This window comes from Apis laboriosa, unplaced genomic scaffold, assembly GCF_014066325.1.
Source record: "Apis laboriosa isolate Shangri-la unplaced genomic scaffold, ASM1406632v1 scaffold25_cov139, whole genome shotgun sequence".
Classification (NCBI taxonomy): Eukaryota; Metazoa; Arthropoda; class Insecta; order Hymenoptera; family Apidae; genus Apis; species Apis laboriosa.
This window is the reverse complement of record NW_025222552.1, coordinates 426,907-451,897: the sequence shown is the minus strand read 5'-3', so window position 1 is coordinate 451,897 and position 24,991 is coordinate 426,907. Positions and strand designations below refer to the sequence as shown.

Here is a 24,991-nt window from a genome sequence, read left to right as displayed (position 1 = left end):
TTTTTTTTTTTTTTTTTTTTTTTTTTTTTTCTTTTCTTTTCTTAGTCACGTTCTCCCTTACGCTAGAGAATAGTCATCTGATAGGAACTTTCAGTATTGCCTAGCTCTGGATATATTATATTCGCACTATACATATAAAGATTACTCGAGATTTCTTTCAAAAGAATTTCTTCCGTAATTTTTCGTAATCGACAGGCCCCCTAGAGTATCACACGGGCCAAAATTATACGGTATGCTTACGTATACACGCGAGTAAAAAAAAAAAAAAGGGACACGTGCACAACATACAAACGACGATGACTCGCGCGGGTTCGAAATTCAGGTTCGTTGTTGCGACGATAATAATAAAAAGCAAAAAAACGAATAATAATCATTAATTTCCATCCCAAATGTAATAAAAAGGCAGCATTGACAAAACAAATCGTACTATCTCGTACTATCATTTAGTGTTCGATTTCGTTCGACAATACAAAACACGATATAAAAAAAAAGAGAAATTTATAATAACGCGAAGAGAGAAAGAAGACGATTCTCTCTTCGATCGACTAAAAAGGAAAGAAAGGATCGTTAAGAATTTCGAACGAGACGCGAAGCCAAAACGATCGTTTACGAGTCTAAGAGGTCAGCCAGACACTCACCGGCCGTGGTGGTAGCCGTGCTTGCCGCTGCGGCGCCCGGGTGTTGCTGTTGCTGTGGCTGGAACATCGCCGTTGGATGGAGGAACAAGGATCCGTACATCATGTTTTCGTCCGATTGCTGCTGCTGTTGCTGCTGCTGCTGCTGCTGGTTGCCGACCACCGGCGAGCCACCGATCCCCGCTGCGCTCGTGTTGCCGCCAGGAACGATCGGCGCGCCGGGTGTTGGCGGCACGAGGCTACCTTCCTCGACGGCGACACGCACCGACTCGATGTGTCGCCGCGAGAATACGTGCTCCTGGAGCGGCGATTTCGCCGAGTATCGGACCGAGCATAGCCTGCACTCGTCGGGCCCGGTCGGGCCGCGATTCGGTTGGACGGCCGAGCCCTCGGCGGGCAGACCCGCGGCCAGTCTCGCCTTCTTCTCCTTGGCGCGGGCGTTCTGGAACCAAACCTGCCAATCCCCTCCGTTAGATCCATCCATTGGCGATCGAAAGATGCGAGGAATTCCAGTTAAACGCATTTGAAACGAAATTTTCGTTCGTTCGATTATCGTAAGAATTATCGTTTCCAAATTAACCAGGTTAAATGTAAAGTCTGATCGTGAAACGATGATCTTAAAATATGTTTAAGATAGATAGAAATAGAAATTCCTCGCCTCGAAACAAATAACATGATGCTCACCTGGACGACGCGCTTGGGCAGGCCGATTTCGCGCCCCAGCATCTCGCATTCGGCCATCGTAGGCGTCTTGTAGTCCGAGAACAGTGACTTCATCACCTTCACTTGGGTGGCGGACATCTGGGTTCGATATCTCTTGCCGCTCGATTGGCCTGTACCACTGCTTGCTCCGGTGACAGGTGGGCCAGGTGTGCTTCCAGCTCCCGCGGAAGCCGGGCCCTGTCTCGAGCTTTGCGTGCTCGAGGCAGGGCTCGCGGGTCCGCTCTCGTCGTCTAGGAACTCCGTAGTCTCGCTCATGCTGTCGTCATCGCAGATGCTTCTTTCGGAAAGATCGGTAAGAGGGCCGCAATCGCTACCGCCGCGGAAATGAGCGCCGTGTTGCTCGTCGAGGAGATTGCCCAGCCCGCCGAGGTTCAGTTTCATGGGGCGGCTAAGGTCGACAGGTTTGCTCAGATCCAGAGGAGATTCGCCGCTGTTGCTGCTCGCCTGATGATTCGCCGTCTCTTGTTTCCCGTTGCTGGCGTGGGCCTGCAACTCGCTGATGTATCGCTTCATCGACTCCTCGTAGTACTTTTTCAACGACGCCTCCATGTCGGTGTTGAACGGTGGGAAGAGGGGAGGCATCATGTTGGGCGTGCTAGGGTTCGAGGGAGCGGACTCCATCGACAGCTCCTCGTCCGGGATATTGTCGATATTGACCTCGCCACGCGCCACCTGGTCGGCGTGTTTGCTGCTGAGATGCGACTCCAAGGCGGATTTCACCTTGAACAAGGCTGGACAGAAGGGGCAACGCTTGTTGATCACCTGGCTGTGCGCGCGGAACTGGCCCTTTCGTTCGCGGGCGCGAGTATTTTGAAACCATACTTGCACCACGCGCTTCTTCAAACCGACCTCGCGAGCTATGGTCTCCAACATCTTTCTCGATGGATTCGACTCGACCTGGTACTTCTGATACAAGTAATCCAATTGTTCGGGCAGTATGGTTGTTCTCAGTCGTTTGTCTTTGGGCTGCTCGCTGTGCTCGGAATTCGATCGCGATTCGCCACCTGTCCCCTCGTCGAAATCCTCGTATTTCCTCTTTCTATCCTGCATCATCGCTATCAACGGGTGGGGAGCGTCGGTCGCCACTCCCGTGGTAGCGTTCAACGCCTGCTGTTGCAGGATCCCGAAGGGTGAGTCCGGTGGATAAGCGGGTGGGAAGAGGGACGGGTTCATGATATGTACCAGCTGATGCTCGCGCCACAGTTCGAATCGTCCGAACATCAGATTGCATTTGTCGCACTGAAAGCTACCCTCCTTCGACTCAGTCTGCGACTGCTGTTGTTGTTGTTGTTGCTGCTGCTGCTGCTGCTGCTGTTGTTGTTGCTGTTGCTGCTGCTGCGATTGTTGATGCGACTGTCCCATCGCCTGTTGCTGATGATGGGGCGGCGTAGCTGTGTTCAACGGTTGTTGCAACTGTTCCGCGAGGGCGGGCGCGCTCGTAGGATTGGTGGAGACTGCGTTAGCAGTGGTGGTGGTCGAGCTGCTGTTGCTGTCTTCGGAACTGAGAACCGCGGCTACTTGGGCCGCGGCCGCCTGCGCTTGGGCGCTCCTCTTCGCGTCCTCCTCCTTGAAGCAGTGCGTCTTCTGATGACGAATGAGCTCGTAGTATCTCTGAAACACCAGCAAACACTTCTTGCATTGGTAATTCAAGCCTGGGGTCCGCTGGAAGCGGCCCGAACCGTCGTCACCCTCGCGGCCCCCCGGTGTCACTGGCTCAGCGGCTGGCTGATTCTCGTACACCTTTCGGGCTTTCTGCCTAGCGTTTTGGAACCAAACCACGATCACGCGCGGGCTCAATCCCAGCAGTTTGCTCAAGTATTCCAGGTCGTCGTCCTTCGGGTACGCGTTGTTTTCGAAGAACTCTTGCAGCACTTTGATTTGATAATCGGTGAATCTTGTCCGATTCGCACGTTTCCCCGAACTCCCGCCTGACGAATTACTTCCGTTCGCGCTTCCACCGAACGAATAATCGGTCGGCCCGCGGCCAGGGCTCAGAGATCTCTGAGGCGTCAACGCCATCGCCGCAATCGGACTGGCCACCACGCTACTCGTCCCCGAATTAGGACTGGCGAAATTTTGGGGCGCCAGTTTTGGCGGTAACATCGGGGCACTTGGGGTGCTGGTGGCTGATGGCGCGTGCGTCGACACGTCGTGATGGATGCCAGAGAATACCGAGCTCATGCTCAGCGCCGGTGAGTGCGGTCTCGACTGTTGCCCGCCCGAACTTCCGGGCGAGTGATGTTGTTGCTCCTCCTGATGCTGAGACTGTTGCTGCACGTGGCACTGCGGCTGCTCTTGAATTTCTTGCTTTATATCGGCTGGCTGGGACGTGTTGACTGACGTGGCCGTGGGTGGCGGGGTCGCCTGTTTGTTTGGGCTTTTGTCGTCCGAGGAACTGCTCCCGGACACGCTCGAATTCAACGGCGTCACCTTCGCCTCCCCCGTTTTCTCGTATTCCTCGAGATTCAGGGTCGTGCTAGGCGGATTGTTGAAGTTGTAAGGGCTGTCCTTGTTGCGCTGCCGTTCTTTGAACAACGTGTTCCTGAACCAGTGTTTGATCACTTTGGGCGGTAGACCGCTTTGGGCAGCCATGTCTAGAATCTGCTCCTCGCCGGGGGAATTATTGATGTCGAAATGCGCCCGTAATATCTTTAGCTGTTCGTCGGTAATGCGTGTTCGCGCTCGTTTCTGCGAGGCAGCCGCGTTTGCCTGTAAGAAAAGGTCGCCTGTGCTTTCTTTCTCGTTCGCAAATTCGAGGATAATTTACCAGGTTGGTTTATTCGCTTTGACAGGGTCTGCTTCTAATTTCATTTTTTTTCTTTTTTTTTTTTGCATTCCGATTCCTCGTAATGCCATTATCAGAGATTATGAATGATCGTATGGAAAGTGATAGAATGCGGATTTTTACATCTATTTGCAAAATGTACGTTTATCTGATAAATCATACTTTAATCTCGTTTATATCAAGTGTACAAAATGCACAAAATGTATGAAATGTTTTCTACATAAAAATTCGCAGTCTAGTGATAATGAGATTGATATAAATGAATTACATTGATTAATTTATCGAATACTTTTATCTTCTCATTGACAATGAGAATCTTCGAACAGTTCACATTTCCTGATCATAAACCAAGTATTTTAGATCATTTTTCTTATAAAAAAAATGTATATTTTTAAGCAAAGTAAAAAAATTTGACAGATATTCAAAATTAAACATTGAAACGAAAACACTAATCGAGAAAAAGTCAAAATACACTTTCAATAAAATATATAATAACGATATAATTGATAATAAATATAATATGAACTCAAAATAAGAATACAATATGGATCATAAAATTACTCACGGCTGCTGCTTGTTGCTGCTGCAAGGCGAGATGTTGTTTGGCTAGGAGATCAGCTTGAGCATTAATAGGCGGATATCCGGTGGCTGTACCATCGTACGGTGGTGGCGGTAACATCATTGGCACCAATGGGGGTTGAAGATTCATAGCAGCCAAAGCAGGAACATTTAATCCAAGCGGTAATCCCATCATACCCATCATCAATCCAGGATACTGTTGAAGCTGTTGTTGCAGCTGAGATGCGGCCATAGCGTTCAGAGCAGCTTGCATTTCCGTCATTTGTTGTGCCAAAGTCAGTTGAGCGTGTTGTTGCTGCTGTTGCTGCTGCTGCTGTTGTTGTTGTTGTTGATGCTGCTGCTGCTGCTGTTGTTGCTGCTGCTGCTGTTGCTGCTGATGCTGTTGAATGTGATGCTGAGGATTGGTTGGCAACACAGTGGGTGTGGTGGAATCAGTACTCGACACTGGAGTATTGCTCAGAGCTGGAGTGGTCGCTGGTGTCGTGGAAGTAGCTTCTGGCGTTTTACTGATTCTATCCTTGTTCTCGATAATCTCCTCCTTCACTTTCTCTCGTTGCTCTTTGTCCGAACTGAGATCTTGCGGTTGGCCAGAAGCTGGTGTCGAACTTCTGGGCCCAGATGACGTGGAAGAGGACGTTGCAACTGTCACCACCACGCTTTTCTTCTCGTATTCACACTTGAACTGTTGAGCGTATTTCTCTAAGAATTCTCGAGGCACCAAGTCGCGGTGCACCTCCTCGCAATGTGCCTTCAGCACCCAAACGCTGCTGAATTCTTTGTTGCAATGTTGGCAGGTGCTTCTGGTCAATTCCGGTATAACGTCATCATCCGTGTGCTCCTCGGCTTCTTCCTCTCTCTCCCGAGCAGCTTGAGCGGCGAGGGCTTGTTTCTGTTGCTCCTGCTTCTGTTGTTCCTGCTGGGCCTGAAGCGCAGCTGCCGCCTCCTCCTCCTTGCGCTGACGCCTTTGGTGATTCTCGTTGAACTGCATCACCAGATCGAAGCCAAAGCTCTCCAAAAGATGCTTGTACATCTGTGACGTCTTGTGACGGGGCTGAGAGAGGATGTCCTGGGCGGTTTGCGTGGAGTGTTGTGCACTCTGCTGCATGTGCTGCTGAGGACCCGGCGTTGTGGAGGTTGGAGGCGGTGTTTTCGCTGGCGCGGACGAAGCGAGCTGTTGCGAAGCCGCCAATTGTTGAAACAACGCCAAAGGATTACTGAAGATGCAATACAGTTGTTGATGGGTGGCGAGCTGCTCTTGGTTCACAAAGAGAGCGCTGCAGCGAGGACAGGACAGCATTGCACCGCTATTCCCGGAAGTGCTGGTGTTGACAGGTGGACTATTAGGGCTGCTAGGTGGAGGCTGTTCGATCAGGGGACGCGCGAGGTCGAGTTGGCCGCTCGCAGCGAGATCTGGTAATTTACTGGCCCTGGTCTGATGGAGCACGCTCCTCATGTGAATGTCCAAAGTGCTACCTTGGGAATAGGCTACCTTGCATATGTTACATTTGTACGGTTTCTTGTCCTGATCTTGCTGAGAATCTGGCGATTCTGTCGGACTGGCAGGTGGAACCACGGAGATCAACGTGTTGTTGTTACCTTGCTCTTGCATGGCCCTCTTCAATTTGTGCAGATGGCTCACGCTATTGTAATGGACGAGGAGAATATTCTTCTGAGTGAAACTCTCTTTGCAAACATCGCACTTGTACGGTCTATTCGGATCCAGATACTTCTCCATAGGGTAAGACATTTTCTCCCCTTTGCGATGCAGCAACGTCTTGTTGTGACCTGTCAAGTAACTCTGCCTTGTGAACGCGACTTTGCAACGATGACACTTGAACTTTCTCCCTGGATCGTGATAAGAATCCTCGGCTACCGGCTGGCTGTTCAGGTAATCCTCCAGAAGGCGTTGCTCCTTGTGCAATGGCGACGAGTCGCTCGCGTCGCTCTCCTCCTCTTCCGCCTTGCTAGCATCGTCCTCGACGTTCTGCTCCCCGACGAGGCTGCCCTGCCTGCGCAGCGCCTCCTCCGTGAGCGCCTGGAGGAGCGGATGGGCGTGCAACAAGCTCTGCTTGTACTGGGCCAACTCGTCCTCGTGGAGATCCGCGTGGGCGGATTCGAGGTGTCTTTGGAGCGCCTGCACCGAGCGAAACGATCTTCCGCAGAGGGCGCACTTGGTCGCGTCCCTGATGGCGTGATATTGCGAGTGCTGTTGCAACTTCTCCAGCGTCTTGAACGCGAGGCTGCACTGGCCGCATCGATACTTGTATACGTGTTTCTCGCTGACGGCGAGCGTGGGCGTAGTGGCAGGATGGATCTCCCTGTGGTGTTGCTGCAGCTCCTCCAACGAGCGGCAAACACGGCCGCAAACGGTGCATCTCGTGATCTCCTCGATCTCCTCGTTGGCCCCGCGCTCGCTCAAATCCTCCTCCTGCGGCTGCTTGATGGTGGTGGTCGGTGAGGACGGCATTGCCACGGCCGGCGTCGAGGTGTTCCGCGGATTGTTGTTCAGCCAATGGCTCTGGTCAACCAGCAGCAGAAGACGTTGTAAACCGTCCGCGTTCACCGAGTGTATTTGCATCACGTGCTTCTCGAGCGCGGAACGCTCTTTGAACCCGTCCTGGCACAGCGGGCACAACAATTCCGGAGGCGGCTCCTCCTTTACGGCCTCCGCTTTGTCCTCGGCGTCCTGGACATGAGCAACTTGCAAATGCTGCCTCAATTCCTCGCGCGACGTCGGCTGATAAGTGCAATACGGGCAGGTGACTTCCTCGTGATCGTTCTCCGGCTCTTGTTCAGTTTCCTGATCGTTATCCGGCTCCTGCTTCACCTCGCTGCCGCAGTCGCTACCTTCCTCTCGTCGGTCTGGAAAAGAAAACGGTAACCGGGATTCGCATGGTAATTGAGGCAAGAGATCAACGGGCGATGCGTTTTGAAGCGCGTTGTTCTATGCAAGCGAGGAGGAGGAGAATTAAACGAAGGGAAAATGGCACGAGTGACGTGAATTGAAAATTTATGTATGCTACTTCTCAACGTCGGGATAATTTACAAAGATGCAAGAATGTGTCAAAATATTTTTACTTTTATTCAACTTGTACCATTGTGATGGTGTAAAGATGCAAAGTATGAAGAATGCGCACAATGCGTCAAAATGTATAATATATTCGAGATAAAGTATATCATTGTGATACTTGTTGAATTGTTTAAATAAATTTTTATTTGGATTTTTTTGTTTTAATTATATTCGTAAAAGTGATAAATTTGCATGAATTATTGTTCTACGTTGTTTCAGATTTCCTTCAGTTTAACGTATGATGATTTAATTTAACACAAGATGTATTAATTGTGAAATTATAAGAATAAATATATATTTAATTTATACGACTTGCGATCGATCAAAGTATTTTGAAGAAAATATGGGTTACGCATTCATATTCATACAAGCGCAACGCTGGCTTATAATTTTTCCCGATTCTCATTTCTAAGTTCTTTAACCTTAATTTTAAGGGGCGTTTTAAAAGCATCGAAATTTCCGCACGGTGAAAACCGGAAATCACTATGGGAACACACCGTGCAATTGGGCCGCATTAACGTTAACAGTTTTTGATTCGTGCAACATAAATTCTTGTGCCTTTAATACCACCGATTACTATCTGCCGATAACGCGAACGTGTAATTCCCCTTTCTATTAAGACGCCGATAAATCGTCGATCGACATCAAAAATCTTAACAGCCGAAAAAAGAACCATTAATCTTGCAGCTGCATGTGAACAGAGGTATAAGTCGATAATGTTGTGAGAGAAAGTAAATTATGTGTAACGGCAGCGAAAGCATTTCGTCCCGTGACGCCGATTCTCTTGTTTCGGTGTTACGTTTCTTCTTTTCGTTTTTTCTCTTAAGTTCGATGCAGATCCTTGCACGAGCGATGCATGCCTTTTTACTTTTTTATTACGGATAAAGTAAATTACGAACAGATTTTATTGACGATTACACAGCTAATTGAAATTTATCGTCGGTATCAATTATCGATACTGCAATCTTAAATTGAAAAATATTGGAAGTTAAATTAAACATTGTTTTAAAGCATGTATTTTCGTTTTTTCCTTATATTATAAAATTTTGAACGAATTCTTATAGTTAAAGAAATCTGGGGAATTTCATGTTATTTAGAAAGTTTTTTTTTTTCATTTCATGTTATTTAGATCGATAATTTTGAGCGAAAAGATATTTTTAATAATTGTTCAATATTGTTTTGTTATATTGTGTTTAATAATACTTGTTATTATAACGTTGTTATTAATAATTTTATGTTGAAGTATTGTATATAAATAAGTTATAAAAACAAAAATCAATAGAAACCAAATATATAAAAACGTAATAAATTAGAATTGAAACACGATTATATTACATTTTCTGAGCTCATATAATTAATATTTTTAAAAATTTGTATGCAGGATATATTAAAAAAAATATATTACAAATCATTAAACATCGAATAAAAATATTAAAAAGATGAGAAAACGTTAAAATGAAAATGGTATCCGTGATTCTACTGTTAAAGAATCTATTAAAAATAATGTTATTTGCTTCAATTACGAACTATAAAAACTTCCTTCGTCACATTACAATTTATCACACAAAATTATACGATCCTATACTGTTTATTATAACGCAACAGATATAATATGAAAAATATTCAACTCAACTATCAATCCTAGTTCTCTCACTTCATAAAATTGATAAATAAGAAAATTACAACATTTTAATGCTCTGCGACAAACAAGAAATATTCAAAGCTTCTCACTCAGTTTATGCTTATATAAAAAAATTTATTTAACAAAAATTTTAACGATTGAAATATTCTCTTATTCTATTTCAAGATAATTCAGTATATCTATAGTGAATTAGATCTATTGTCTTCGTTAAATTAAGTAACAATAGAGTTTTATGATATTTGTATCATACTGTTTTTGTGTGAAATAATACTATTTAAAATCTCCTAAAATATGCTATTTTTTCATTCTTTGAGATAAATTGAAATATAAATAAAATTGAAAAATTTATACATATTAAATTATATAAAATTATATATTAAATTTAAAATTATATATAAAATTATAAATAATATATATAAAATATATATAAATATAAAATTATATATAATATAAAAATTATATAAATTATATATATTATATATATATATATATAAAATTTATATATATTTTTTAAGAATTTAAAATCGATTAAAATCGATAAAAATTTCAATTTTCAAATATATCTGAACGAATATTAATGTCAGAATATTTTTATATCATAATATTTTTTATGAGAGATAAATCATTAGAGGAAACAATACTTTAAATCACAATTGATTTCTCTAACATTAATCCATATACGAAGAGAATTAAATAAATGATAAATTAAATAATAATATTGATTTTTATAGAATTCATCTTCTAGAATTTCAAACTCGATAAAAAGAAAAGAAAAAAAAAGAAATTTCGAGTCGACCGACATTTTCTCGCACACCTCTAGCAAATTATCAGGGGATGGGACCATGATGGTTGTGTGCAGACGTCGCAGATGCTTCCTTGTCCGTAACAATACCACTTGAAATTACAGATTGCCGATGCATGGAAATTATCGACGGGGTCGTTTTCGACCGGGAGGGAAAAACGCGTGGCTTGCGGAGAAAGCAAGACGCGAAAATAAAGGGAGGACCGCCTATTCGCGTGGTCTCCGCCATTGTCCAAAACCGCATTTACGTCGAACAGGCGTCAGTTGCGACGATGCAACGCGTGCTACTGGTTTCATACACATCGGTGAAGCCCTTTCGGATGATTTCGTGCCTCCCTTTGGGACGAGCGAATGTTTGAGAATTCGTTGGATATGGAAAAATTTAATGCGATTACCTCAGAAAATAGTTGGTTCTTCTAACATGGCAATCGCCTGATTGTGGAAATATGTTTCATTTTCATGTAATTCAGAGATTTTAATTGTAATATTATAAGTATAATATATCAGCATTGTTTGAAGTTATATTATTTAATTATAAGTTTGAGAATTGGTTAGGTTTGTATCCCCCAAAATGGCAATCTTGTTTCTTATTTGGAAATATATTTCAAAAATTTTATTCTTTGAATGAACGAAAATGAAATAAGGAAGAATATTAGAAAGTTATATAAATAATAAGTTATTTGTAAATGAAATAATAAAAATTTGGATATTGGATATTAATAATTAATACAAAATAGATACTTTTAATTTATCTATGGTGAGTATTTTTAAGTTTTTATCATTCAATTTATATTTTTGTAGTTATTCAAAGAATAAATAATAACTGGATTTTATATAATTTTAGATATGTACGAAATTTATTCGTTATCATATAAAAATTTTCTAATTTTTCAAAATATTAACTATATGACGTCTTCATCCACAAATATCCCAATTGTGAATAACTTTGAATATATACCATCAACAACAAAATGGAAAAGTCTAATTTCGCTCTCTCCCTTCTGAAGTATATAGCTCGAACAACACATTGTGTCGTTCTCGTACATTTATATAAATACAGGCCCTCGATACACGTAATAACACTCGGCATTGTGCGTGTCATGGCACACGCCATCACCATCTGCCACATGAAATTGCCACCATTGCATGCTAATTACGCGATAATCGATGAAAATATTGAATTTATTAATAAAGATGTCGAATGAATCTTCCTTTGAAAACGATTTGACAGATGTGAATTTTATCTTCATACGCTTCTTTTTTTTAAAAGAAATATAATTCGATATATCCCCGTAATTAATGGTTGTTCTCATTCTTTTCTTCTTCTTTAATGAATTAATCGTATTTAAATATTCTCGTTATTTCCTTCTTTCGTTAATAAATCAATCGTAAATCATGATTGACGTAAAAAAAGTCATCATTATGCTTAAAGGTAAATAAATAAAAATGAAAAATGATCGTGTAAAATATAAATAGATATATAATGAACGAATAAATTAGATAAAAACTAGATCATGAAATATACAGAATAATATTTGTTCAAATTATACGATAAAACAATTCTTCTTATATTTTTATATTACAAAAATAACTACATAATAATAGCACAATTAATATTATTAAATATAATAAAATAATTATTCTACTTTCCCATTTTTCTCTGCTATATTACATATAAATATATATATATATACTTTTTATATGATAATTTTTTATATTAAATGCTTTTATGCAAAGATCTGCATCTTTAAAATTTTTTCAAGTAGGAGATTTTTTTAAGTAATTAAATATGTGATTATGTTTAATAATATTCTCTTTTTTAATGAATGTAACACCGAATTATCTACGCGATTTTAATTATATACATACAGATTATTCAAGAATCTAAATTAAATATGCACATTTAAAACTATACATGTATTATTCAATTCATAATTTGCATCACTTTATAATCGAAATAAAAAAAGCAAGAAACGACTGCAATATCAAGTTTCCATTTAACAATCGAAGACTGGATATAAAAGAAGGAAATGCCATAATCAAAAGTTTGTTAATCGAAAAGTTCATCCCCAAGAATTAGGATTAAATTTCGAAATTTAATAGTTTCAAATTTAACAGAAATTAAATTTTTCACAAATTAAAAGAATATCAATTTTATTAATTATTATTATTAATTATTATTATTACTATTAATTATATTACTATTAATTAAATATATTAAATTACTATATTTTTATAATTTAAATATATTATATTACTATTAATTAAATATAAATTACTATTAATTAATTACTCACTTGAGTTTAGAGAGTTCGAGAAATTTTCTAAAAATTTTAATTCATCAATAAAATAAATAAAATAAATATTCTTTAAAGTAATATTTTAAGAAAACAAAGAAAAATAAGAATAAAAATATCAACCTATTAATTAATTACTCACTTAAGTTTAGAGAGTTAAAGTAAAATAAAATAAAATAAATATTCTTTAAAGAAATATTCTAAGAAAACAAAGAAAAATAAGAATTTTGGAAATAGCATTGCTGGATGCATGAGCGCCCTTCTCGACAGAATTTCGAGTTTCAAGAGTTCAAAAAATGTCTGATTCGATTTTCCTGAATCTAAAAATTAGTTTTCTCTATACCCATCTCCACCAAAAACTTTAATCTCCTTCCCTACGTTCAGTCTTCAAACTCTACTTATCCGATACTTTATCTCGAAAAGCATCGACTCACCATTGTTGGCACTGGTAGCATTCGGTGTGGTCGGCGCGGTGGGACTCGGCTGTTGCGCAGGTGGGGCGTCGGGGTCGCTCATAACCTGAAAAACGTCACCGATATCGGTGTGCGGTGTTTCGTTCCCCTGTATACCGCTCCGCCGATGAAGCTGATGCAATTGCTCCATCTGAAGGTGTCTCAGCGAACGAACGTGCTGCAGCAACGGCAATCTGTGCCTCGCGCTGAACCCGCACAAAGCGCAATGATACAACTTGGCCTGGGATGGGATATTCGCGCTTGCCTCGAGCAAGTGGCGAAGGAGCAGAGACGCGGCCTCGTGCCTCGGCGAGGCTGCGTGCAGCGCCAATTTGTGCGCACTGTTCGTGTAATAGTCGCACGCGTGACAACGTAATTGCGCGGCGCTAGTGGGCGAGGCCAAATACTTCAATTTCCACTCGTTTCGTAGCCCGCCCTCCTTCACGTGGTTCACGTGCTGCAGACGTTGGAGGTGTTTGTCCGTCTTGCAGTGCAATTGGAAATTCGCCTTCAGGTTGGTTTTATAGGAACAAAGTTTGCAGACGAAGTGGCCAGCGACCAGGGCGAGGATCTCGCCCTCTCGCGTCCTCGTCCGGTCCACGGCCAAATGGTGGCCGAGAGCCTCCAACGAATCGGTGGCAAAATTGTTGCACACGCAGCAGTGATAGAGATGAGAGGGGTCAGGGTCCGCTGGTTCAGGCGGTGGGTCCATACTGTCGGGTGACAGACCGTCGCCACCGAGGTTGCCCATGGCGCCCATGCTCGCCATGCCGCCCATAATCTCTGGTGGTAGCTGCGGTGGTAACTGGCCACCGGTCATCATCTGGATCAACAAAGCTTGATTGTAAGCCATGTCCGCGAGGGCAGCCTCCGCGTGTTGGGGCTTGTCCAAACCGCCTAGATGAAGCAGCTGCTCGAGTTGTTGTTGGTGTTGCTGTTGCGCTTGTTGATGATGGTGCTGGGCCTGCTGGTGATGGGATTGAAGCGCGGACAGAGTCTGCATGTGCTTCACGTTCTGCTGGAGGACCAGCATATTGTGCGTATGCTTCTCGCTAGTCATGTGTATCCTGAGGTTACGCGCGACGTTCGTCTCGTAGTTGCACACGTCGCAGCGAAACGTCGGTTTAGGCTTCCCTTGGTTCCCAGCCTGACCGGTTATGTGCGGACTGTGGTTCTGCTGGTGATGGGGACTTCTCGTTGGCATCGGCGCGTCCTGCGAGGACGATGGATTGCTCGCAGTTGAACCGCCACCTCCGCCTTGCTGAAGCTCTTGCATGTTGTTCAAGTGTTTGTCGCTCTGCATGTGAATACTGAGATTACCTTTCGTCGTGGTGGAATAGTTGCACACCTCGCATCTGTAGGGCTTGTATCCGCAGGTGTATGTCTCGCCACGAGCTAACCTCGGATGAGGTTGCCCGGCGATGCAATAGATGCAGGATGTCTCGCTCTCGGGATGCTTCTCCTTCATGTGTATCTCTAGTGTCTCTTGATACTTGTAATGCCAATTGCATTTCGGACATTTGAGAGTTTTGCACGAGTTCCTACTGTGGATGCCGGCCAGAGGTCCACCCGGGCCGGCTAATCTGCTGCTGGCAAGGATCAATTCGCATTTCGGGCACTCGACTCCACTAGGTCTTCCTTGCATGTGTTCAGGGCAGACGCCGATAGTCGTGCCAGTGAGGAAATTCGGTGGCTGCTGGGTCAACGCGGCGTACGAAGACGGCGAGCCCTTGGTCGATGAACTGGGTGGCGGTGGTGATGTGTAATGCATGCCGGAAGCGTCTGGCGCTTTGGCCCAAGAAGCGGCGCTGACCTGACCGCCTGTCCACTGGTGTTGCTGCGGTTGTTGATGATTGTACGCGAGAGGATGATTCGAGTGTGAGGTGGGAGTGGTGGGTGTGCTCGGGGATGGCCTCTGCGGTTGTTGCTGCTGCTGTTGCTGCTGGGGGCTGCTCGGTACTCCGGGAGTGCTGGCAGGCGTGCTGGTCGTGGTCGGCGTTTCGTGATCCGTGGACTCGGTGCGCTGCTGTTGTTGCTGGTTCTGCATTTGCGCGGCCGACGGTTGCGGGCAAGTGGAACTCGTCACAGGTTCCAGAAAACTGACCAGCGGTTGCTTTCCCCTGCCCACCGCCTGTATGATAGCCGACGCGGTCGAATGCGAGAGTATCTGTCGCTCGTCTTCCATCAAGGTGAGCTGATGTTCGCCCTGGGCGTGCGCCACGAAACTCTTCGCGTAACCGAAGCTCAGCTTGCATATGAAGCACATGAGGATAGGTTTGACGGGTACCGAGGCGGCGGGAGGTGGTGGCGCCGCTGGAGGCGGGGGCGGCTGTTTGCTACCCTCCGCGCTTCTGTAACTTATTACTCGATAACTGTGCATCACAGGGAGATCAGCATTATGTTGTTGCGCAGCCGAGCGTTGTTGCTGCTGTTGTTGCTGCTGTTGGTACGCTTGGTGCGCGTATAATCTCGATACGTAATACGCGCTCGCGATCTGAGGAAATACGAGAGAATGGGGGACCGAGACCCCGCGGCCGTCCACGATGCAACCGTCTGGCAACGAGTCGTCCTCGCTCAGCTCGCTCTCTCCCTCGATGATGTACGCCGAGCCGTCCGGATTGTACACGATCTTCCCGTCAAATTTTTCCACGTCGCCACCTGTTGGACTGGGACTAGGGCTTGGTCCTTGTTGCTCCTGTTGTTGCTGTTGCTGGCCCTGCGACTGCATGGTCATGGTGGTGGTGGTGGTGGTGGTTGTGGTATCCGCGATCGGTGTGGGCGTTGGTATGGCATCGCGGGTGCAGGGTTCCGTGCCCGAGGGTGGACTGGCCGTCCGGGGGTGGTGGGGCTGGTGTAACGCAGCCCCTGCTGCCGGGGGGGACCCGCCCCCTCGACCCCCCTCCTCCTCCGGGCTCATCTCTTGCTTTTGCTGCGTGTACGTGGAATTTTGGAAGGGACCGCCGTGTTGCTGCTGTCTCTGCTGCTGCTGCTGCTGTTGTTGCTGGTGCTGTTGATGGGCCGCCACCAGCTGTTGGTAGAGCTGATGTTGCCCGATCGCGGCCGACGTGTGCTGCTGGAGATGCGAGGGAGGAATGTTGTGGTGCTGAAGGTGGTACTGGGGGGGATGAGGCTCACTGGAGGGCATCACCCCAAACGTGAGGCGGGCGCCAGCCTCACATCACCTACGGCGCCTGCGCCTACACTCTCTCGACTTCCTCTTCTTCTTTTTCTTCTACAACACTTTCCGCTCTCCACTCTCTTCGCTCGCTCTCTCTCCGCCTCTCTAGTCTCTTCTCCACCGTTCACAGACGTTTTGCTAGCTACCCCGACACAACCCCAGGTCGTACCTGTAACAGAAGTCGGAATTTCATTTTTTTGGAAAATTGTCAAGTCAAGTTCGTTCGATTCAAAAATCGCAAGGGATTTTCTGGGGGGGAAATTCTCGAATACCTCTCGAAAAAATTCTTTTCCATTTTCTTCGAATCTGTTGAATTTAATTCTCGCGGTTCTAAATATAGTTCGGATTCTAAATCGGATGAAGAAGAATCTGGTACGCCGGTTCGGGAAAGAATGATTTCGCGAGGAGCATTATTGAGATGGCCTATAATCGGTTAATCCGGGCAAACAGAGGCCGTTTAGAGAACAGTGTAAAGATAGCGAAATACGTGGAAAATGTCGGCAAGCTGCGTATACAGAGGATCAAACTGACGAAGGCGGCGGATCGGTACACAAAGGAGGCTCGCGACACAAGGCGCCCAGTGTTACCTGGAACCCTAACCGTAGGATCCAGCTGTGTTTGCGACTGTTCGGTCAAGCTTATCTATCGATTGGATATTGACGTCTCTCATCGAGCCTCGTGCACGCGTAAGAACAGATTCATAACGGAAAGAAGTCGATTCGTGAATGGCTACTCTTGTACACTCTCTGCTCTGATTAAAGGATATCTCTATTTTAGCCTGTTCTAGATACTCCCCTTTTCTCTGACACGAACTATTCGACTAAATATCTAGGCAAACACGGAAATACACGTCTATAAAATAGCGTACAAGCTTGTACTGTTCCATTTCGAATTTCGAGGACACCATGTCCCTTGAATGTTTTCATATTATTGATTTACGCTTGAAAAATCCTCGAATTACGCTCGAAAAGTTATTGAGCCTACGTAACAATCACCCAATATAAAAACCACAAGTCATTTCTACCACATCTATACAATCTCTACGAAAATATAATACGTACAAATCGATACGAGAACGAACAAAAGAATTGTCTTCGATCGATCTCCAGTCGTATCTGGATCACCGTGAGATATCGCCTTCGGAAGTACCCTCGACCCCACACACACACACACATCACTCAAACTCTACGTGGATTACGCGTGCGAATTCCTCGCGGCAACGAGGATGCGTCTAATCATCCAGTCCCAATTACGCGAAATCGCGGCCTCGGTTCAAAAGACGGCCGCCAAGTATTCGCGGAATCTAACGGATCAAAGAGGAGGGGAGGGGGGAGGGGGAGCCGTGCGCGGATTTATGCGCTCGCGGCATCTCCGTGTGGGGGTGGTAGCACGGCGTGACTATTCTTTTTCCTCTCTCTCTCTCTCTCTCTCTCTCTCTCTTCTGCGATCAGAGGTCTCCTTTCTTGAAAACGTGCCGCTGGACATCATCGTGATACACAGATGCATTATGCGACCTCTCTATCCCCCCTTCCTCTGTCTCTCTCTCTCTCTCTCTCTCTCTCTCGCGACTCGTTGTTGTTCGTGCCGCTCGTCCACCTTTCCCTCCTATCACCGCGGTTATAATTCCACGGTGCAAACTCCATAATCCAGTGGGCATCTCGTGCCGGTTTTCTAATGCGTGAGCACCGGGCACCCGATCATTTCCTCGGATTATCGTCGATCGATCGCAAATCGATGGTGGCCAGCAACGTTTTGTCGAGTTTTCCCGCGCGCCTAAACGCGGGATGGATTCGCTCCTTCGAGAGATTATCTTCGTTCGACGCTCAATTTACGTGTTTACGCGGAAAGTGATTCGAACACGCCGATGGGATTTCGCTGTTTATCGGGTGGGAACGTGCGTTTCCGCGAACACACGGGGGATAATGGGGATACCGGTTACGTATTTATCAATTGGTTTGTTGGTTTGGTCGATAATTTTTATCGTATATCGATGTTGGGTATTTTGTTTTATTTTATTTAAGGGGTGGAAATACCTTTCAAAGGGATTAAGAAATGAGATGTAGTTGAAATGAATTAGATTAGAAATTTATATCGAATCAGAAATAGTATAAGACTTGAAAATCTATATTTCTAACTATATTTATATAGTTTAATATAAAACATTATATTTTCAATATAAAATTAATTTTATAAATTTATAAATATAAATTTATTTATATAATAAGCTAAATAAAGCTAATAGGTTTATATACCCTATCGATAAATTAAAAATTTTTATATAAATAAGATTATTTAATTTTATTTTAGTGTTAAAGCACATAAAATTTTGAATTTTATAGAATTAATTAAATTATTAAATTGGATATTAGTTTAAATTTAAAACATTTAAATTGCATTTAAAATTTAATATTATTTTATTATATCTAAATTTAAAAGTAATATTCGTTGTTTTTAACGAATGGATACGTTTTAATTGAAATGGGACAATTAGAAAATAATAAATTATGCATATTAGTTTATTGGTTTATTAAATATTGAATATTCCCGTTTCTCTTTAAAGTTGCAATAAAGCAGACGAATAAAATAATAATCTTTGCGAGTTATGTCTTTATCAGTTGGTTTATTGATTTATAGATCGTTCTTCTGTTAAAAATTTGAATTGAATATTGAAAATTTTCTTATTCTTAATAAATTAATTCTATTATAAATATTTCTTTAAGGATTCCATATACAAATATATATTTAAAAAAAAAAAAATATGAGTTACATATTTCACTTTAAACAATTCCTTTTCTCGGGGGTTGGTTTCGAAACGCGTGTACGCGATGGATAAGGCAGGCGTTCGAGCTCGAAAGAGATAAAAGTTTTTACATCGGGGTTGACGTGTCGTTTCTCAGACGATTGAAATAGATATCACGGTCGTTGCGTGACTGCGTTATGGCACGTTTGTACAACGTGTAACAAGCAGATAGTACGTTAATGTTGGCTCGATCAGCGGGTAGGATCTTGCTGTTAAAAAGCTGCATTCCGAATGGGTAACATGGTAACGTTAAAGGTTACAAATATTTCAGGTCATGTAGTATGTTCTTCGGCCGTGTTCCATCGTAACAAGCTTTATTGAAATTTTAGAATTAAATTTATTCCGTGTATATGTGTACACCATCGTTATATAAAGTATGGTGCATAAAATCGTGGAGAATGAATTAACGAAAAACGTAGAATTAAATTTGACGTCGAAGATACATTTATTTGAAAATAAAATATTAAACAAAATTTCCATTAATATATAAATCACTTGTTTATTCAGAAAGAAATTCTTAACGTGTTCAATGTAATGAACAATTTCATCTGTCAATCGTCGACTGATTTATATAAATATATATATTTACGAATATTTTATTTTTCATTATGTTTATATATTTTCACTCCCTTTCTGCAAGATTTTAGAATTAATTATATCGATCAAATCTCATGAATGCTAACAATTGAAATCTTAGATATTTTATTATATATTTATATATTCCCCTATGAATAAAACGTAACACATATCCTATTAAAATATTTTACATTGTATAAAAATTACATAAAAAAAAAAAAAAAAACATTCCTCCCACCACGAAGTCCCTAAGTTACATAACTATCGCTCGTAATATCTAGTTTCCTCTCGCGGCACACCGCGTCTAATTGCAATTCTTAATTAAATCCCCAGGATCTGCACTTCGTATCTGTTAAAAACCCGACAAAAAAAGAACTAAAATATGCGGAAAGTTGAAGCGGTAACCGTCATTATACCACGCGTAGGCGTGTATAAAAAAAAAAAGAAAAAAAGAAAAAAAGAGAAAAAGAGAAAAAAAAGAACGCAATACCCACGTTGCCGTGGTAGATTAGGGTTGGGGCTGTTGTGTAACCAAAAACATCTGCCAATCTGACATCACCTGCCCCGTATTACCTATTTCTAGCTAATTTATCATCCATTTGGACGAAGCTAGGAATTGAAGGAAGAAAGTCGAGAGACGTGGCTCCTCCGTGGCCGGGCTAGATAGCTCCAATATAGACCTCCTCCGCTGTTTCCACCAGACCCATGGTCTTTCATTACACGATAACATCTTAACTGGCGCGCCGGCATGCGAATTCTCGATGCCGGTTGTTCCGCCGATTCGCGTTAATAAAGCCCCGATATCTCTAGATTTCTCGCCGGCCAGGATTGCAGAGAGCGGGTTAATTGTTTAAACCGCTCGACAGAAAATTTTAGGCGAGAGAACTGGTTGGAAACAGTTCTGGGGTTCTGGCGAAGAGGAAGATCGTTCCGATGAGTGGGCGTTTAGTCGGCGTTAGCGGTTTTCAAGTGGGTCCATAAGATTTTTAAGATTATTAAAAAATTGGAAAGTCGAAGGGATGGACTCGCTTATGTGATTTTTTTGAAAATTTAGAAAAGAAATTCGAGGAATTTTTAGTAGTACGTTTTTAGATTAGATTGGGGATATTTTTATTATGGAGAATATAAATGTGCAAAAATCTATGGAATGATTCTATGATATGAAAAGAAAAATAAAGCATAGAACGTTTAAAATGATGAATAAATCTGTATGTAATTTTAATCTTATTCGTAAAAATTTCATAAATATCTGATTATTATACCTTGCATAATGTTGAATATTATTTTAATGCTTATTTTAATGTTGAATATTATTTTAAATATTCAACGATCTGATTATATTTCTTTAAATTTGTAAATTTAATCAGTTATAAGATACCTATTTTCATTCTTACGAAAGAATCTATTCGTTAGTTTGTATAGAATTAACAATAGCTAAACGAAACTATGTTAATAAAATTAAAGTGATATAACACAATATTCACAAATGAAATTTGTGAAGATTTGAAAAATAATTGTCTTCGTGAAACATTACGTTTGACAAATAAAAAGCGTTTGAAAACCACTGGGAAAGGGAGGAAACGCGTCGAATGAATTTGATGGCGTGACGAACGCTGGATGACTACGTATTTCTAGAAGGATTCATTAAACAAAGCCGATATATCGATTCCACCTTTCCTTCAACGACATAGTAAGCTAGTTCTTCCGCGAAATATTCCTACAAATACGATCGATAAACTTGATTACCTATCGATTAGAAAAATTGTGGATTTGTAATAAAATGATTATTTCTTTTTTAACGCTAATAATAAACGAAGCAATAATTTATGCAAACTTGTTAATAATAATAATAATTACATTGTATTTTGATTAATGAGAAAAAATTAAGAATTAAATCGTTTTTATAAAAATTATTACTAAACATTTATTTTAACATTGAATGTTTTAATATTCAAACATATAATAGTATTTATGTATAATGAAAATAAAATAATTTTATTAAATTTGTTGTATATTATATCTATATAAAAATAAATTGATAAAAATTTTAACTATAATTTTCTAAAAAATTATTAAAATGTAAAATACGATATTCGTGTCAAATGCAGATTTGAACAGTTTTGAAATAAGATATAAAACCACTGTTTAAAAAGCAAGCAAATAGAACTGTCACATAATCCTATCTCACAAACGTACTGATAAAGTGTGGAGACAGTTATTTAGATAGATTCGTATCTCTTATGTTATTTGAGATTTCCATGGGATTTTTACAGTCGATACCAGGTATAACCGGCATCCTTTCAAAATATCATCTCGAGCAACTTCATTAGAAATTCCAACTGATCAATCACTGATTTTTATCTTTCAGTCAAGAAGAATTAACGTATGTTTTATTGGATGAAAAAATAAAATAAAATTTATAATTGGCGAAATTAAATGTAATATTAGATTTCTTTTACATTTTATGTTAATTAATAATTTTTAAATATATTCCGTCACTTCAAATTCTGAATTTCTTGTCTGGTTTTAATTAGTGAATGACATCAATGATCATTAGTTTCATAATTCATTAACAATTTAATTAGCAATTAAACACCTCCAAATCATTCTATTTTATCTAATTTTTTCCAATTTTTAATTATTAAATTAACAGATATATAAACAGATTTTAAAAAAAATTTAATAATATTATATAGATTTAGAACATAAAGACTTAGTTCTACCATTGAAATTTTATTTGAAAATTCTAAATATAATAACAAATAAGTCTAATTGATGCTAAATAAAACAAAAATACATCATTTCTGAATCATGCAATCATCTCTAAGCAAACTTTCTGTTTTTAATGGAAAAATATCATAATTAAAATATTCTAAAAAACTTACTTATTACAAAAAAGAATATAAACAAAATCTTATACTTTTTATAATATCCAAAGAAACTTTAGAGATAGAATAACACTGAGGATTAATAAATTCTGACAAATTTTCAATATTTATTTAACCGATATAATCCAAAAAACATATTTTTCAACTTCTCGTTACAAACTACTAAATAAAAAAAAAAATTGCAAGAAAAATATTTTCTCCACATCGACTTTCTTCACTCACCTTTAAGAAATAATCCAATTTCAAAGAAAATAATTATTCATTTCAGAATTTCATTTGTTTGTAGAGAATTTTAATTAAATTCGTTCAAATTCAATTGTATAATAATTAAATAATAAATTATGATTAAATACAATTATCTTTTTAAAATGAATGAAACGAAACGCATTTTAAATAATTTTTCTTAAATATAAAAGAAAGAAAGAAAAAACACGGTTTCAAAAATTTCACTCCCAATCATTAATTTAAATCATACTTAATAAACAATTGTAGATATCGAAATTATTACTTCAAAACTTCAGAAAAATCCTGATAAAACGTCTCTACAACCACCGGTTCCAATGTGTGTTTCGCGTTCTCCACGCGGAAAGACAATCGCTCAAGAAACGAGCAAATAATAATAATAATAATAATAATAATAATAATAATAATAATAATAATAATAATAATACAGTCACGCATAATCGCCATTCCGGAGAAAGTGGTGGACGAGCACAGGTGGTTGATGAGCTCGCGCTCGAGAGGAGGGGGGAGGGGGAGGGGGAGGGGCGGCGGAACCGAAAACTGAGCAAGAAGGAGCAAAGAGGGAGCGAGGGAAACGAAAGAGGAGAAAGATGACCGATCCTCGTGGATGATGGAAGTTTTAAAAAGCGATTCGGCGAACGACCGCGAGCAGGCTCGAACGAGAGGGGAGGCTTTTGTTTGTCGCCCCGTTTCACCGGAAACCGAGCCGATACCGGGGGCGCCTCCTCACGCGAAACACCCTTTTGTTCACGGCACCACGAAGGTAGGAAGAATCGAGGGCCCACATGACATGATTCGGCCGGCCACGAAATACGCAAGATGCGCGCAATTATGGCCACCCAATTATCTCGTACGCGTCTCGTTATTTATTGAATATCGTGCGTACCGCCTTATTTCTCTCGCTTCTCAGGCCGGAGTTTGCTGGAAGTGGTAGGAGGTTGCTTTTCTTGGAGGGGAGAGAGGAGGCGAGGAGAGTAATCGTCGGACGCGTTAACGTGGAACGGTTGTCCCATCGCGAATTAAGAAGGGGAGGGATTAAGAAAGGAATTAAGAAAGGGAGGAGGGATTCTGATGGATGTTTGAACTGAGAATTTTTTTTTAGATTCGTGTCTCTTTTAGATTTGAAACTTGCTATTTGATCGACCGAGTAGTAGATATAATTTATTCATTTATTTCGTTTGTTTGTAGGGAATTTTAATTAAATTCGTTGAAATTCAATTGTATAATAATTAAATAATAAATTATGATTAAATACAATTATATTTTTAAAATGAATGAAACGAAAGGCATTTTAAATAATTTTTCTTAAATATAAAAGAAAGAAAGAAAAACACGGTTTCAAAAATCATTAATTTAAATCATATTAATCTCCATACATGAAATTCAACTCCCCCACAAGAAGTAATGGCACAATTTTCACAACGCTTTCAATCCACGCCTACTTATCCCTCTAAATATCGTCCTATGTATTAAATAACCATTTCCTTCTGCGGCAAGATTCGTTACTTGTGCAGATTTAAGGGGGGCAGCGTCGAGAAATCCGTTTAATCCGTTATCGATCGTTAAACGCAACACTTGGCCAACTCGTGATCGAACAGCGGTGCACCTTTCATTATTGTCGTTATTGCACCGCTTTCCGCTTTGGTACGCGCGCACCAGCTCCGATAAGGGCTATCGAACGCTCGAAACGCAGTCTCGGACCGACACGAGACACGTTGCACGAACGCATCCACGCGAGACGATCGTCGCTAATCGATAAAACTTCGTTTCGAGATCCTCGACGAGCCGCCAATTAACGTCGAGGAACTATACGATTATTGGATTAGTGGTGAGTTAGTGCGAGTTTTTTTCGAGTTTGGTTAGATAAACCTTTTGTCATTTGAATTAGAAAGAGATTTGAAAACGGGTATTTGTAAAATTTATTGTTTTGATAATTTAAAGAAAAATATATGTATTTTCATATAATAATTGTTAGGTTAGGTTAGATTAGGTAATAATTTTTTAGATTGGCGATGATACAGCAAAAAAAAAAAAGAGTTATTATTAAAAAAGAATAGCAACGGATTTGCATTCTTGTGACATAAGACGATAAAAAATTTGTCAAGTATCTTTATCGCATATTTTTTATCGATACTCTGTATCATCTAGATTACGTCATACGATGTAAAGTTTTTTCCTTTAAGTAAGTATATTACACGTGTTAATTCAGAAACTATCAAACTTGTCTCAAGTTATTATTAATTACACACACACACACATGTATTCATTTCTGGAAAAAAAATTTTCTACATTTTCAAAATATGATATGAAATAATATGAAT

General features: G+C 41.1%; 1 protein-coding gene across 6 annotated transcripts in view; it reads right to left on the bottom strand.

Moving 5' to 3' along the window:
* Positions 1 to 14: 14 nt before the first annotated feature.
* The window catches only part of LOC122713623 (zinc finger homeobox protein 4), a 308,595-nt gene continuing 283,618 nt past the window's right edge, over positions 15 to 24,991 (bottom strand). For all 6 annotated transcript variants that reach the window (XM_043934229.1, XM_043934230.1, XM_043934233.1 and 3 more), the window contains 4 exons: positions 12,968 to 16,332; positions 4,709 to 7,584; positions 1,320 to 4,067; positions 15 to 1,089 (listed from right to left, as the gene is read on the bottom strand). In XM_043934229.1, coding sequence (XP_043790164.1) covers positions 607 to 1,089; positions 1,320 to 4,067; positions 4,709 to 7,584; positions 12,968 to 16,130 — 9,270 coding nt within the window. In that variant the 5' untranslated portion in view covers positions 16,131 to 16,332 and the 3' untranslated portion in view covers positions 15 to 606. The remainder of the gene's footprint in view (positions 1,090 to 1,319; positions 4,068 to 4,708; positions 7,585 to 12,967; positions 16,333 to 24,991) is intronic.